General features: G+C 45.7%; 1 protein-coding gene across 1 annotated transcript in view; it reads right to left on the minus strand.

Annotated features, from left to right (window-relative positions):
• The window catches only part of LOC120915682 (tumor necrosis factor receptor superfamily member 8-like), a 59,926-nt gene extending 51,069 nt beyond the window's left edge, over nt 1-8,857 (minus strand). The window contains exons 1-2 of the mRNA XM_040326390.1: nt 8,450-8,857; nt 5,888-5,949 (exon numbers count right to left, since the gene is read on the minus strand). Of these exons, the coding sequence (XP_040182324.1) occupies nt 5,888-5,944 (57 nt within the window). The 5' untranslated portion in view covers nt 5,945-5,949; nt 8,450-8,857. The remainder of the gene's footprint in view (nt 1-5,887; nt 5,950-8,449) is intronic.
• Nucleotides 8,858-15,246: the final 6,389 nt, after the last annotated feature.

Consider the following 15,246-nt stretch of genomic DNA (forward strand, 5'->3'; position numbering starts at 1 on the left):
CGAGGACGTCTTTTTTTTTTTTTACCTTGTTCCTGAGGGAATAACCAGGAAGTGAATGTGTGGTGGAAAAATGTGCTTGAGAGTGGCTACTATGCTGAAAGGATTGGGTGGGACAAGGGTTAAAAAGCTGCTTGTGCTTACAAAGTCGTACTGAAATCGTACTGAAATTGTGTCTATATTATTCAGGTACGATTTGCATGCTACTTCAGGGGTTTAACATTGAGGTCTATGGACATAAACTCGCATGGAAATCGGACCAAAGTAGTGCAGGGACTACTTTGAAGTCAGCACGACTTCAAAGTCGTGCCAGTATGAATGGTGTTCATTGAAAATAATGGAGAATGACTTGTCATACGATTTTGCAGTACAAAATCGTGAGACAAGTCGTATAAGTGTGAAAGGGGACTAAAAGGTTAGTTCACCTTTACCAAAAAAACTGCCTAATAGGTAAGGCAGACCTGTAGATAAAAACAAACTGCAGCTTTCACAAAAGTTAAATAATGCCCTTGCTGTAGGTAAAGACCAGGCGTCTCCAAACTTTTTAAAGAAAGGGCCAGTTTACTGTCCTTCCGATTTTTTAGGAGCCAAACTGTAGCCAGTGGGAGTAGAAAATGTCCTGGCATCTGTAACAATGCCCCATCATTGGTGTCATTGGGGGGAATAGTTCCCCATCGTTTGGTGTCAGTGAGAGCAATATTGCCACATTGTTAGTGTCAGTGGGCTCATGCCCCAAGGGCATGAGAAATGGCAGCAAAGCCAGAGGCTCTAATAGGCTTCAAAATAGAATGGGCTCGGGTCGCAGAGTATGCGACCGGAGCCCACCCAGGTGTGTTACAGCTGGGAATGAATATTCGCTGTTGAAACACTGATCCTCAATACGGCCAATCAAAAGGGGGGGGGGGGAGACCTGTTTTCCGATTGATCGTAAAGAGAAGACCCCCGATTGGCCGCTGAGGAGGAGCGGTGTGAGCGGTGCTGAATGGGCATGCGCCCGAAACTGAAGAAATATTCCCTCCGCTCCGACCAGTACATGATCATCAGAAAGGGGCACAGATAATGGGAAAAATACAACCCCCCCAAGCTAGTAGGTGCGGCAGAGAGGTGGTGTGTAATTCAGATGTATTTATTTTTTTAATTCTGCACTGACTGTCTTTGAAATTGCCCCAGCCCCTGTTCAAATACAATCTGGGGACAAAACTGGGGACAGACTTGGTCTGGGGACAGTGTCCTCAATCCAGGAACTGTACCCTGGAACCGGGGATGTCTGGTCACCCTATTTTAATAGATACAGGACAGTGAGTAATGCCGCTTACACACGAGCATTTTTTGGCATGAAAAAAACGTTGTTTTTAAAAAATGTCATTTAGAATGATGGTGTGTGGGCTTCACATCATTTTTCGGCTTCTGAAAAACAACAAAAAAAAATTCGAACATGCTGCATTTTTTAACGACGTTTTAAACAATGACGTTTTTCGGGTTGTAAAAAATGATCGTGTGTGGGCTAAAACGACGTTAAAACCCCGCACATGCTCAGAAGCAAGTTATGAGACGGGAGCGCTCGTTCTGGTAAAACTAGCGTTCGTAATGGAGTAAGCACATTCATCACGCTGTAACAGACAGAAAAGCGCAAATCGTCTTTTACTAACACGGAATCAGCTAAAACAGCCCCAAGGGTGGCGCCATCTGAATGGAACTTCCCCTTTATAGTGCCGTCGTACGTGTTGTACGTCACCGCGCTTTGCTAGAGCGTTTTTTTAAAAACGATGGTGTGTGGGCAAGGCCGTTTTAATGATGAAGTTGGAAAAACATCGTTTTTTTCATGCCGAAAAATGATCGTGTGTACGCGGCATAAGCGTTGCCACCTTAGGACAGAAAATATGTTACTGGCAGCATCATTAGGTGAAAATAAAAGGGGAAAATCACCTAGAAAATTAAAAGAAATACAGCCAACACATCTAAGGCGATGAGCTGCAATAAAATTCATTTTTGTTTTTAGTTTCAAATTTGCTCCGAATGCAATCCCAAAGACGACATGAGCTAAAATGGGGACATCTATCGCCCTAATAAAAAGCTTTTCAGATCTGAGGTGTTCTTTTTACGAGAAGGAATAAAAAATGAACTATTAGAAGAACTCGGCTCGGTAAGCTGAGAATTGTTTTGACGTCCTGGGAGGGGGAAATGACAAACTCAGCAGCTGTATTAGAACAAATCGAACCAAAATGTCACTCTTATCGCAATTCATTTTTGTTCTGCGTAAGTTTTGGTTTCACTCGCCGTTTTTCCCTTAGAAAGACTAATTTCAGAGTCTTCGTGCAAAACCCCAAAAACCACAGAAGCCAGACGACCGCCTGTGAAATTTCTTTGATCGGCACTGTCAGTCTGTTCAGAAGGGTTTGTGCAGCCGGCGCTGCAGCTGAAGATCTGTCTGTGCGATTTGGTCGCCTTTTCGGGGCGCACGTTTAATCTACAAAGATGACCTGATGAAATGTCCATATATGTGATTCGAGGAAAGGGTTCACATTAATACCGGATGGTAATGTCATCTCAGTCATTATCAAAAGACATTTCTGTTATGTGGACTGATAACCTTCCAGCAGTTGCAGAAGTTCCTCCTCTTCTCCTCTACCATCACCTCTACTCTTTCCTTTAAATTAGAACTGAAGGCAAAACTTTTTCTTTTAGTTTTGGATGGAGTGGAGAGGGATTCGAGCCCCTGTCAGGTGTTTACTGCTCTCTGTGTCCCCTTTGGCCCTTTTCACATGGGGCTAACTGAGGGCCGATCCTAGGCAGGGTGCATTGCACCCAGGCGCCTGCAGAGGTGGGGGCGCCGAACATCTAAATGACTCTCTAACAGAAGCCCTCTCTGTGTCCATCACAGAGGCCCCCCTCCAGGTCCCAATAGTACTCTACTTCTCTTCCTGTATTTTGTTTATTGTTAAGAGATCATGTAAGGATCCCAGGTTAATGAAGACTTCGTAGGGGAGCATCTCTGTGGTTGAGTCATTGCCATAGAAACATTTGTAAAGGGGAGGAGTTAGTAAAACTACGACGCCCATGTGGGGGCGCCAGCAATATTTCTGCACCCAGGCGCCTTTGACCCTAGGATCGGCCCTGGGCTAACAGGGGATCTGTCTGCTGATCTGAGCAGAGCGGGTGGATGACAGGCCCATGTCTATTCACTTTCTGCAGAGCGGACACAGACAGGCTATACATTATTAGCAGAATTGATTTTTGGGAAGGGAGGGTGTCCCTGAATGGTAGTTTAGAAATGTGGTCACCCTAATCTATGTCACATGGCTGGGTGCTGACTATTAAGCCATAACAAAGTCAGCACCCAAAAGCCATGTGACATAGAGCCCAGAGAAAGCACCTGCTTATTGCGATGTGCTTGTTTTATTATGATAATGCTGCACACATTCTGAAAGCACATGAAAACTCCTGAATGCAGGAGTTTAGTTGTGCTTTCAGAAAGTGCACCACACCCGCAAGATATAGTAGAAGTCTATGGCAAAGCGCAGATAACCCACAGAAAAGCCTCAGGTGCACTGCGCTGTACCCACGGTGCAGGTAACTGCAGCGCATCAGTGTGAAAGCAGCTTTATAAGGGGCTCAGGACAGTAAGGGCTCATTTACATCAGTGGTTCTCAACCTCAGTCCTCAAGTACCCCCAACAGGCCATGTTTTGGGAACTTCCCATAGATAAAATGGCTCTTATCAACACCATGTCATTGATATTGATTTAAAGCAGCTGTGCAAAGTAAAGGAAACTTGAAAACATGGCCCGTTGGGGTTACTTGACGAGTGAGGATGAGAACCACTGATTTACATTTTCAGTTTGGGGGGGGGGGGGGCGGTAAAGGCACATAGTTAAGATGCATTTTTACCACACACCCTAACCACTGGTGTAGTGTCAGGGGTCACAATTGCAACCCCGCCCCATGATCCAGGGGGGCCTGTGCAGCCTCCCTGTCATATTCTGTTTTACATTTGGACAGGAGTGGCGACGAAGGAGGCATTTACAGAAACCGATCCTCTCCATTTTCCTTCTGCAATCGCTGAAAGCCGGCTTCTCCTCCTCTGATTACCGCCGAAATTCAGCGACTGCAGAAGGAAAATGTTCATTATGCTATTCAAAATTCAAAATTTAAAAAAAACTGAACCATTTCATTTGATTGTGGCCCATGACCGGTTATAAAATCACTTAAGTGGGCCTTGCTCTTCAAAAGGTTGAGCACCCCTAAACTAGATGTTTTATGCAAAGCTTTGATAGTTTTTGTAAAAGCAATGTAGAAAAATGAAAAATAATGCATTTGGGTGGCAAGAATATGAATATAATCTATACACCAGGAGGAGAACCTCTGGGGGAATCAAGGATGGAAAAGGACCTGGGGGTACTAGTAGATGATGGGCTCAGCAATGGCATGCAACGCCAAGCTGCTGCAAGCAAAGCAAACAGAATATTGGCATGCATTAAAAAGAGGATTAACTCCAGAGATAAAATAATTATTCTCCCGCTCTACAAGACTCTGGTCCAGCCGCACCTGGAGTATGCCATCCAGTTCTGGGCACCAGTCCTGAGGAAATGTGTACTGGAACTGGAGAGAGTCTAGAGAAGGGCAACAAAAAGATAATAAGGGACTGTAGGACCAGGGGTGGACTGACAACTCATCGGGCCCCCAGGCAATAGGAGATTATGGGGCCCCCAGGCGATAGGAGATTATGGGGCCCCCGGGCAATAGGAGATTATGGGGCCCCCGGGCAATAGGAGATTATGGGGCCCCCAGGCAATAGATTATGGGGCCACACAGTACACACACACACATACAGTATACATACACAGTATACACACACAGACACACACACAATATACACACACAGTATACACATACACATGCTGAAAAGGTACTGGAGAGACGGGGCAGCTATAATCTTGGAATTAAAAAAAAAAAAAAACACAGATTTTTACATACTGTCCCTGGTTTTACTGAGGCTGGCAACCCTGATGAGGTCCCCTACTGGCATGGGGCCCTCGGGCAGTGCCCGAGTGTCCTAATGGTCAGTCCGCCCCTGTGTAGGACCTTAGTAATGAGGAAAGGTTGTGAGCACTGAACTTATTCTCTCTGGAGAAGAGACGCCCGGGAGGGGATATGATTTCAATGTACAAATATCGTACTGGTGACCCCACAATAGGGATAAAACTTTTCCGCAAAGGAGAATTAAAAAAGACACGCTGCCATTCACTAAGATTAGAAGAGAAGCGGTTTACCCTTAAACTGCGTAGAGGGTTCTTTACTGTAAGAGCAGTAAGGATGTGGAATTCCCTTCCACAGGCGGTGGCGTCAATAGTTTAAAAAAAAACTATTAGATAGGCATCTGACCGACCACAACATACAGGGATATACAATGTAATAATGACATATAATCACACACATAGGTTGGACTTGATGGACTTGTGTCTTTTTCAACCTCGTCTACTATGTTACTATGTAACTTATGATATTAAAATCATGTTAGTTTTTTTCGTAACGTGGAGTGGTGGAGAGAAGGGTTTGGGGGGAGAGACGTGGTTGGGCCAAACAGTTCCTGATTCTAATATTTGAAGGTATGTCCTGTAGTTACAATTCTTAGCTGCCCGAAACCCTTTTTTCTCATCTCTCGGATTTATATAGAAATTAGGATCTGTTTCAAGATGACAAACTTCATATAAGGGTTTTAGATGTTTGTGAAGACCCACGCTGGAGCACACGGTGGAAAATTAATAGCTCAGTCTGTTGAGTTGACTAATCTTATATCTCCCCCTGAGAAGTCGCCCACCCAGAAAGAAGCAAAACAGCCAAGATAAGACCATAGAAAAAGACAGCTATTCTTATGTAATGAAAGACCTTACCTGGAAGTGTGCTGCACTGACAATGAAAGCAAGAAGGAGAAAATGATGCAGAGCCATGGCGTCTGGAGAAAAAGACAAAACTTGTTAGTCAAGAAACACAGAAGGCGAATCTATATGCAAATCCTGAAATACTCAAATAAAAAAAAAATAACCTTCAAACTGAGCCTGTCCTTTGGGATGAAAGTTATAGCTTAATTATAAAGACTTGTCCACTGTGCGTCAGGGTTGCCAACCTCCCGCGCCATTTTTTACTAATTAAACATGGAAAACTTACTGGCGATTGGCGAAGCACTTTTTTTTACTGGCAAGAGAATTCCAGAACTTGCGTTGAAAACTAACACAGTGAATATTTGAACAGTATAAACATGATATGGAAACACTGACAATACATATAACAAAGTAATTTGCTTGATTTATACTTAAAGCGGAGGTTCACCCTAATAGCATGTATATCTGACCAACTTCCTTATATTCGTAACAAGTACTGTCCGCAATTTGTTTTGTTTTTTCATGCTTTACGTACCTTGTAATCCATCTTTTCAATCTACTTCTCCCCACGGGAGTAGGTGTTTCTATGCCTAGGGGGATTGTCATCTGGGAGGTCGCCCAGATGATTGACGTCTGTTCCCCCTGGCGGATAAGGCCCCGCCCCCCGTATTGCGTAGGCGCGCACGAGTTACGGGGTTTCCATGGAAAAGTCAGATGGAAGTCTGATCGTGTGTATGAGGCTTAACTTGTATTTCAGGGTAAAGTTCACAGAATTTCTCTTGTTAAAAAAATGTTCACAGAATTATAGAATTTTGACCCTAGGTAGATGGTCTCCTAGTTGGCCGGTTATTTTAGTTGCTGCTTCTGTCTAAAGCTCGGCTTGTGTCTATCCCAAACATGTTTAACTCTTTAACTGCTGCAGGGTCTTGCTTTTTGCACGTGGCTGAGACAGTCATTCCATCTGATCTGGTGAAACGCTCATTAGTGGCACCCCAGCCATAAATGTTCTTGATACCCAACGTGTGTAGGACAATAAAGGCTTTATACTCTATGGGCTGGATTCAGGTACATCCGCGCATTTTTACGGCGGTGCAGCGTATCGTATTTACGCTAAGCCGCCGTAAGTCAGTGAGGCAAGTGCTGTATTCACAAAACACTTGCCTCCTAAGTTACGGCGGCGTAGCGTAAATGGGGCCGGCGTAAGCGCGCGTAATTCAAATGAGGATGAGGGGGCGTGTTTTATGTTAATTATTGGTGACCCGACGTGATTGACGTTTTTCCCGAACGGCGCATGCGCCGTCCGTGGAATTTCCCAGTGTGCATTGCTCCAAAGTATGCCGCAAGGACGTCATTGCTTTCAGCAACGTCCAGCCCTATTTGCGAACTACTTACGCAAACGACGTAAAAAATTCAAAATTCGAAGCGGGAACGACGTCCATACTTAACATTGCGTTAGCCTCATAAGAGCAGGAGCAACCTTACGCCGAAAAAGCCTAACGTAAACGACGTAAAAAAATAGCGCCGGGCGTACGTACATTTTTGAATCGGCGTATCTAGGTCATTTGCATATTCTACGCCGAAAACGACGAAAGCGCCACCTAGCGGCCAGCGTAAATATGCAACTAAGATACAACGGCGTAAGAGACTTGCGCCGCTCGTATCTTAGCCTAATTTAAGCGTATCTGGTTTCCAAATTTACGACGGCGTAGATTCAGAGTTACGACGGCGTATCTACTGATACGCCGGTGTAACTCTCTCTGAATCTAGCTTTATATGTTTTGAATCCTAACTGCAGCATGCCTATTATGTGGTGCCTATGGAAGGGGTTTAAACTAAAATTTTGTTCTTAGAGATATCACAGCTTCCAAATATGACCGAAACCGCCATAAAATATCGTAAGTGAAGTTGTTTCATAAATTGTTAAAATTTATTTCAAAGATCCATTTACAAAAAAGAAAGAAAGAAGAAAAAATAAATAAATATAAATAAATATATATATATCAACATTTAGTAAGCAAGTCTCAGGCCTCGTACACACGACAGAGTTTCTCGGCAGAATTCACAGAGAAACTCGGTCAAAACCCGGATTCTGCCGAGAAACTCTGTCGTCTGTACAGTTTTGGCTCGATGGAGCCGCCGAGGAACTCGACGAGAAAATAGAGAACATGTTCTCTATTTTCTCGTTGTCCTCGTTGTTCTATAGGAGAAGGCGGCCCGCCGAGCTCCTCGGCGGCTTCATCCCAAAACTCGACGAGGAACTCGGCGTGCCAAGCACGTCGAGTTCCTCTGTCGTGTGTACGGGGCCATAGAGTGATTTGTGGATCTTCTCAACAGGACCATTAATGATGGGGTTTAGCTATACTAGCAATGCAAAAATGTCCTTAGAATTTTATTTTATTTTAAAGTGTTGGTGACTATGTAGTGTCTAGTTTTCCACTCTGTCTTTCTGCATGGGCTAGCTTTTCTTAAAAAGGAAACATGACAAGGTGCCCCCATTCTAGAAGTTATTTTTAAACACTTCCCTCCAGACCTTAAATTAACTCTAGTATTAGCTGTTAGGTCTTGTGTACTCACCGGCGTGTTCTTTCTCTGCTGGGTCTGGTCCAGAAGGTCCTGGGTCTGGTCCAGAAGGTCCTGGGTCTGGTCCAGAAGGTCCTGGAACTGGTCCAGGAGGTCCTGGGTCTCCTGTGCTCCTCTCTGCTCAGGCAGCAGTCCCCTCCACATGTGCTCTTACTCCGTGTCACTGTGCTACTGCATGCTTATTCATCAAGTTTGCTCATTTAAGCCCCCAGTCATTCAGAAACCACACCGATCACTAAACTTCTGCTCGTAGCTCGTGGTTGCAGTTTACTTAGCTGCGTACTCCAATTCTGATTCATAGTTTTATGTGAACAGCACCTTTCCCCATCCTGAACAGAACAAAAGGGGCCTGTACTTAGGCTAACATCAGAAGACATGTACTAAAAGGTCAGTTGCAAGCATTCCACGTAGACAGCTGTGCAAGAAGTTGAAGGCTTTGTCTACTGGTCTGTGGGGATAACATTTGAGAGCTGTAAAATCATATGGCAACATGGAGAGTAAGGGCTGTGCATGTGCATTTAAGGTGCGCTTCGTTGAGCAGCTCTCTCATTTCAAATGTGCTGCCTAGGACACCTCTCTGGCAATCCCTCCACTGGCTTCCAATTGCCCAGAAAATGAAATTCAAACTACTAATAACAGCATACAAAGTTTTTCACAACTCTCCCTGAGCTACATCACCAATCTTGTCTCCAAATATCACCCAAACCGTCTTTTCCGCTCCTCCTGATTTCAAGCTCCCTTGTCCCTCCTCCCATGATCAGTGGCGGTTGGTGCTCAAAATTTTTGGGGGGGCGCAAACGAAAAAGAAAAAAATTGCAGCCTCACTGTGCCCATCCAATGCAGCCACTGTGCCATGCCATCAAATGCAGTCACTGTGCCATGCCATCAAACGCAGCCACTGTGCCATCAATTCGCACCACTGTGCAATGCCATCAAATGCAGCCACTGTGCCATGCCATCAAACACAGCCACTGTGCCATCAATTGTCACCACTGTTCCATGCCATCAAATGCAGTCAATATGCCATGCCATCAAACGCAGCCACTGTGCCATCAATTCGCACCACTGTGCCATGCCAACAAACGCAGTCACTGTGCCATGCCATCAAACGCAGCCACTGTGCCATCAATTGCCACCACTGCGCCATGCCATCAAACGCAGTCACTGTGCCATGCCATCAAACGCAGCCACTGTGCCATCAATTGTCACCACTGTGCCATGCCATCAAACGCAGCCACTGTGCCCATCAATTGTCGCCACTGTGCCAATTGTCACCACTGTGCCCTTTAATTGTCGCCACTGTGCCCATTGTTGCCAATGTGCCCATTGATGTCACTGTGCCCTTTAATTGTCGCCACTGTGCCCATTGATGCCACTGTGCCAATTGTCCCCACTGTGCCCTTTAATTGTCACCACTGTACCCATTGTTGCCACTGTGCCCATTGATGTCACTGTGCACTTTAATTGTCGCCACTGTGTCAATTGTCGCTGCTGTGCCCTGTAAAATGCCCCTTCCCCCCCCCCCCCGCCCGGCACTTACCTTTCTGGGAGTCAGCCAACCTCCTTCCACGTCCCTCAATGTTTTCTCCTGCCCTCGATGACGCTTCAGCCAATCAGGTTACCGGTAACCAGAACCGGTGAACCTGATTGGCTGAGACGCCTGTCAGTCTTATCCAAGGAAGGCACCCCCCGTACGTCCCCTGGATAAGCATCCGGAAGGCTGAGGGCTGTACTCGGAAAGCCGCACAGCCAACCAGCTGCCGTTATTCAGGTGGCCGGCGCCGAAGGTCCGGCCATCTGAATAGACCAGCGGACGGCAACAATAACATAGATTCAATGCAATGCATGAATCTATGTTATTGAATCAGTAGCGGTGCGAGAGCCAGAGGGGGCGGCGCTCCAGCGCCCTCTATAGACGCACCGCCACTGCCCATGATCGTCTCCAGGACTTCTCCAGAGCCTCTCCCTTCCTGAAACTCTCTAACTCAATCTGTCCGGCTATCTCCTACTCTAGCTGCCTTTAGGATAGGGTGACCAGACATCCCCAGTTTCAGGGGACAGTCCCCTGATTGAGGACACTGTCCCCGGACCAAGTCTGTCCCTGGTTTTGTCCCCAGTTTGAATTTAATAGGGGACAGGGGCAATTTCAAAGACAATCAGTGCAGAATTAAAATAAAAAAAATTAAAATACAACCCCCCCTATGCTAGTAGGCGCGGTGGAGCGGGGGTTGTATTTTTCCCCATTATCTGTGCCCCTTTCTGATGATCATGTGCTGGTCGGGAGAGGAGGGAATATTTCTTCAGTTTCGGGCGCATGACCATTCAGCTCCGCTCGCTGTTCTTCTGCCTTGGCTCAAATCCTGGCCAGCCACCTGCCTATCTCCTTGCCTTCCCTGGTGGAGTGATCTTCCTCTGCTCCCCATCCAGTAGTAGCCGGGGCCCGAAGAGTAATGCCGCATACACACCATCACTTTATGTGATGAAAAAAAACGACATTTTCTGTGAAGTAAAAAACAACGTTTTTGAAACTTCAATTTTCAAAGACGAAGTTGCCTACACACCATCGTTTTTCTCACAATGTTCTAGCAAAGCGAGGTTACGTTCTCACCACTTTTTCCATTGAAGCTCGCTTCTGGGCATGCGCGGGTGTAAAAACGTATTTTTAAACGACGTTTTTTGCTACACGCGGTCAATTTCTGTGAAGTAAAAAACGACGTTTTGAAAAACGACACATAAAATTGAAGCATGCTTCAATTTTTTTTGGTCGTTTTTTTACAAGACATAAAACAACGTTTGCCCCCCCACACACGGTCAATTAAAGTGACGTTTTTAAAAACTTCGTTTTTTTTCATCACATAAAGTGATGGTGTGTACGGGGCATTAGACTTGAGAGACTGTGAGGCGGGCGGCGACGGGCAGAGAGTTGCTAATTGTTGCCATTACTAGTAAAGAAAAAATATGTCCCCGGATTTCATTTTTAAAATCTGGTCACCTTACTTTAGGAGATCCCTTAAAATTAATCTGTTCAGGGAAGCCTACTGTATGTTACACTAATAGAATTACAGCAACTGTACTACCACAGCCTCAGGTCCTAATTTGACAGGAGTGTTGATGCAGGTGTACGACCCCAAAACAGACAGTGTGCATTGCGGACAACTCACCCACACCTGCACACTTATCGAATTCATGCACCCATTGCATCCTCATAGAATAACAGGCGGCTTCCACCACACAGACAAACAGCTCATTCACACTATATATGCCAGAGAACCCGTGTGAATGATCCCTTCATTTTTTTTATAATTTTTTACAATTTATTTTAATTCTTTTTGACATTACTGTTGGGGGGGGGACCGCTGACATCTCTCCTTTAAAACAAGGAAAGGAATGGAGGACACTGATTTTTTTCTATTTCTTTCTCTGTAGCCTAAGTTGCACTGACTCCTACTTGGGAACGGAGGTGGAGTGACTTCACTGCCTGCCGCTTGCGCTCCATACTGGCCTCGGATATCGCCGAGCAACCATCTTGCAGCGCGGGACACATTCCACACTGCAGACTTACAAACAAATTAGACTTAAGAACAAACCTACAGTCCCTATTTTGTTCGTAACCCAGGGACTGCCTGTAATTATTGGCAGAGGTTCCCTGAACTCTGACAATTTTTGAAGGGAACGTCAACCTATATATACTATAAACAATTGGGACACCTGCCTTTAGACGCACATAGACTTTAATGGTATCCCAGTCTTAGTCCGTAGGGTTCAATATAGAGTTGGCCGACCCTTTGCAGCTATAACAGCTTAAACTTTTCTGGGAAGGCCGTCCACAAGGTTTAAATCATTTGGCGAAGGGAGGATTATGGTGTTGGGCTATTTTTTTAGGGGTTGGGCTTGGCTCCTTAGTTCTCCTTGACGGGAACTCTTAAGGCGTCAGCATACCAGGACAATTTCATGCTCCAAAATTTGTGGGAACAGTTTGGGGATGGCCCCTTCCTGTTCCAACATGACTGCACATCAGTGTACAAACAAGGTCTATAAGGACATGGATAAGCGAGTTTGGGGTGGAGGAACTTGAGGGGCCTCCACAGAGTCCTGACCTCAACCCGATAGAACATCTTTGGGATGAATTTGAGCGGAGACTGCGAGCCAAGCCTTCTCATCAGTGCCTGACCTCACAAATGGGCTTCTGAAAGAATGGTCAAATATTCCTATAGACACTCCTAAACCTTGTGGACGGCCTTCCCAGAAGAGTTGAAGCTGTTATAGCTGCAAAGGGTGGGCCAACTCAATATTAAACCCTACAGCGATCTCTGTCATGTCTCTGACAGCCCACCCCCTACAGTTAGATCAGGAACAGCGATCTCTGTCATGTCTCTGCCAGCCCACCCCCTACAGTTAGATCAGGAACAGCGATCTCTGTCATGTCTCTGACAGCCCACCCCCTACAGTTAGATCAGGAACAGCGATCTCTGTCATGTCTCTGCCAGCCCACCCCCTACAGTTAGATCAGGAACAGCGATCTCTGTCATGTCTCTGACAGCCCACCCCCTACAGTTAGATCAGGAACAGCGATCTCTGTCATGTCTCTGCCAGCCCACCCCCTACAGTTAGATCAGGAACAGCGATCTCTGTCATGTCTCTGACAGCCCACCCCCTACAGTTAGATCAGGAACAGCGATCTCTATCATGTCCCCAGCAGCCTATCCCCCTACAGTTAGATCAGGAACAGCGATCTCTGTCATGTCTTTGACAGCCCACCCCCTACAGTTAGATCAGGAACAGCGATCTCTGTCATGTCTCTGACAGCCCACCCCCTACAGTTAGATCAGGAACAGCGATCTCTGTCATGTCTCTGACAGCCCACCCCCTACAGTTAGATCAGGAACAGCGATCTCTATCACGTCCCCAGCAGCCTATCCCCCTACAGTTAGATCAGGAACAGCGATCTCTGTCATGTCTCTGACAGCCCACCCCCTACAGTTAGATCAGGAACAGCGATCTCTGTCATGTCTCTGACAGCCCACCCCCTACAGTTAGATCAGGAACAGCGATCTCTGTCATGTCCCTAGCAGCCTATCCCCCTACAGTTAGATCAGGAACAGCGATCTCTGTCATGTCTCTGACAGCCCACCCCCTACAGTTAGATCAGGAACAGCGATCTCTGTCATGTCCCTAGCAGCCTATCCCCCTACAGTTAGATCAGGAACAGCGATCTCTGTCATGTCTCTGACAGCCCACCCCCTACAGTTAGAGCAGGAACAGCGATCTCTGTCATGTCCCTAGCAGCCCATCCCCCCCCCTACAGTTAAAACACACCCAGGAAACACAGTTAACCCTTTGATTGCCCCCTAGCCAGTTTCCTTGCCAGTTTTATTCATACGTTGATTAGTGTATTTTTATAGCACTGATCAATGTAATAATATCACTGGTCCCCAAAAAGTATAATTTGCACTCAGATTTGTCTGCCGAAATGTTGCAATCACGCTAAAAATCGACGATCGCTGCCAAGTCCATAAATCTATCCCGTAGTTTGTAGATAACTTTTGTGCAAACCAATCAATAAACGCTTATTGCCATTTTTTTTTAACCAAAAATATGTAGAAGAATATATATTGGCCTAAATTTATGAAGAAATTTGTATTTTTAATTATTATTTTTTTGGATATATATTATAGCAAAAAGTTAAAAATACTTTTTTTTTTTCTAAATTGTCGCTCTCTTTTTGTTTATAGCACAAAAAATAAAAACTGCAGAGGTGATCAAATACCACCAAAAGAAAGGTCTATTTGTGGAAAAAAAAGGACATCAATTTTGTTTGGGTACAACGTCGCACGACCGCGCAATTGTAGGTTAAAGTGATGCAGTGCCGTATCGCAAAAAATGTCCAGGTCATTAAGGAGGCAAATCCTTGCGGGTCTGACGTGGTTAAAGGTAAAGACTATGGGGTAGATTCAGTAACATTTGCGCAGTTTTTCCGTAGGCGCAGGGCACCGTTTTTGCCCTGCGCCCCCGCAAATTTTCTGCGCTACCCTCGATTCACGGAGCAGTAGCTCCGTAAATTGCGTGGGCGCTCCGGCAAAATGCCCGGCGTAAGCGCGCGCAATTTAAATGATCCCGTAGGGGGCGGGAATCATTTAAATTCGGCGCGTTCCCGCGCCGAGCGTAGAGCGCATGCTCCATCGGGAAACTTTCCCGACGTGCTTTGCGGTAAATGACGTCGCAAGGACGTCATTTGCTTCAACGTGAACCAGCGCCATTCACGATTCACTTACGCAAACGACGTAAAACGCGACGCGGGAACGACGGGTATCCTTAGCATTGGCTGCCCCTGCTTTTAGCATGGGCAGCCTTACGCAAAAACCGCCGTACGCAAACGACGTAAACTGCGTACGCAGGGCTCGCGTAACGTTGTGAATCGGCGTTAGTATGCAATTTGCATACTATACGCTGACCACAACGGGAACGCCACCTAGCGGCCTGCGTAAGAATGCAGCCTAAGATATGAGGGCATAAGAGCCTTATGTCACGCATATCTTAGGCTGCAGTCGGCGTAACGAGCTCTCTGAATCAGGAGAAGTCGTTACGCCGGGGCAAGTAAGCAATTGCGCTGCGTAACTATGGTTACGCAGGCGCAATTGCTCTTTGAATCCGGGCCTATGATAATAATTCAAAAAATATGTTCACTAAAAAGACACTATGGGGTCTATTTATTTTATTTATTTATTTTTTATTATTGGTACTCATATAGCGCCATCAATTTACGCAGCACTTTACATATATATTATGCATTT

The sequence above is a fragment of the Rana temporaria genome, chromosome 10, assembly GCF_905171775.1.
Source record: "Rana temporaria chromosome 10, aRanTem1.1, whole genome shotgun sequence".
In the NCBI taxonomy this organism is placed as follows: Eukaryota; Metazoa; Chordata; class Amphibia; order Anura; family Ranidae; genus Rana; species Rana temporaria.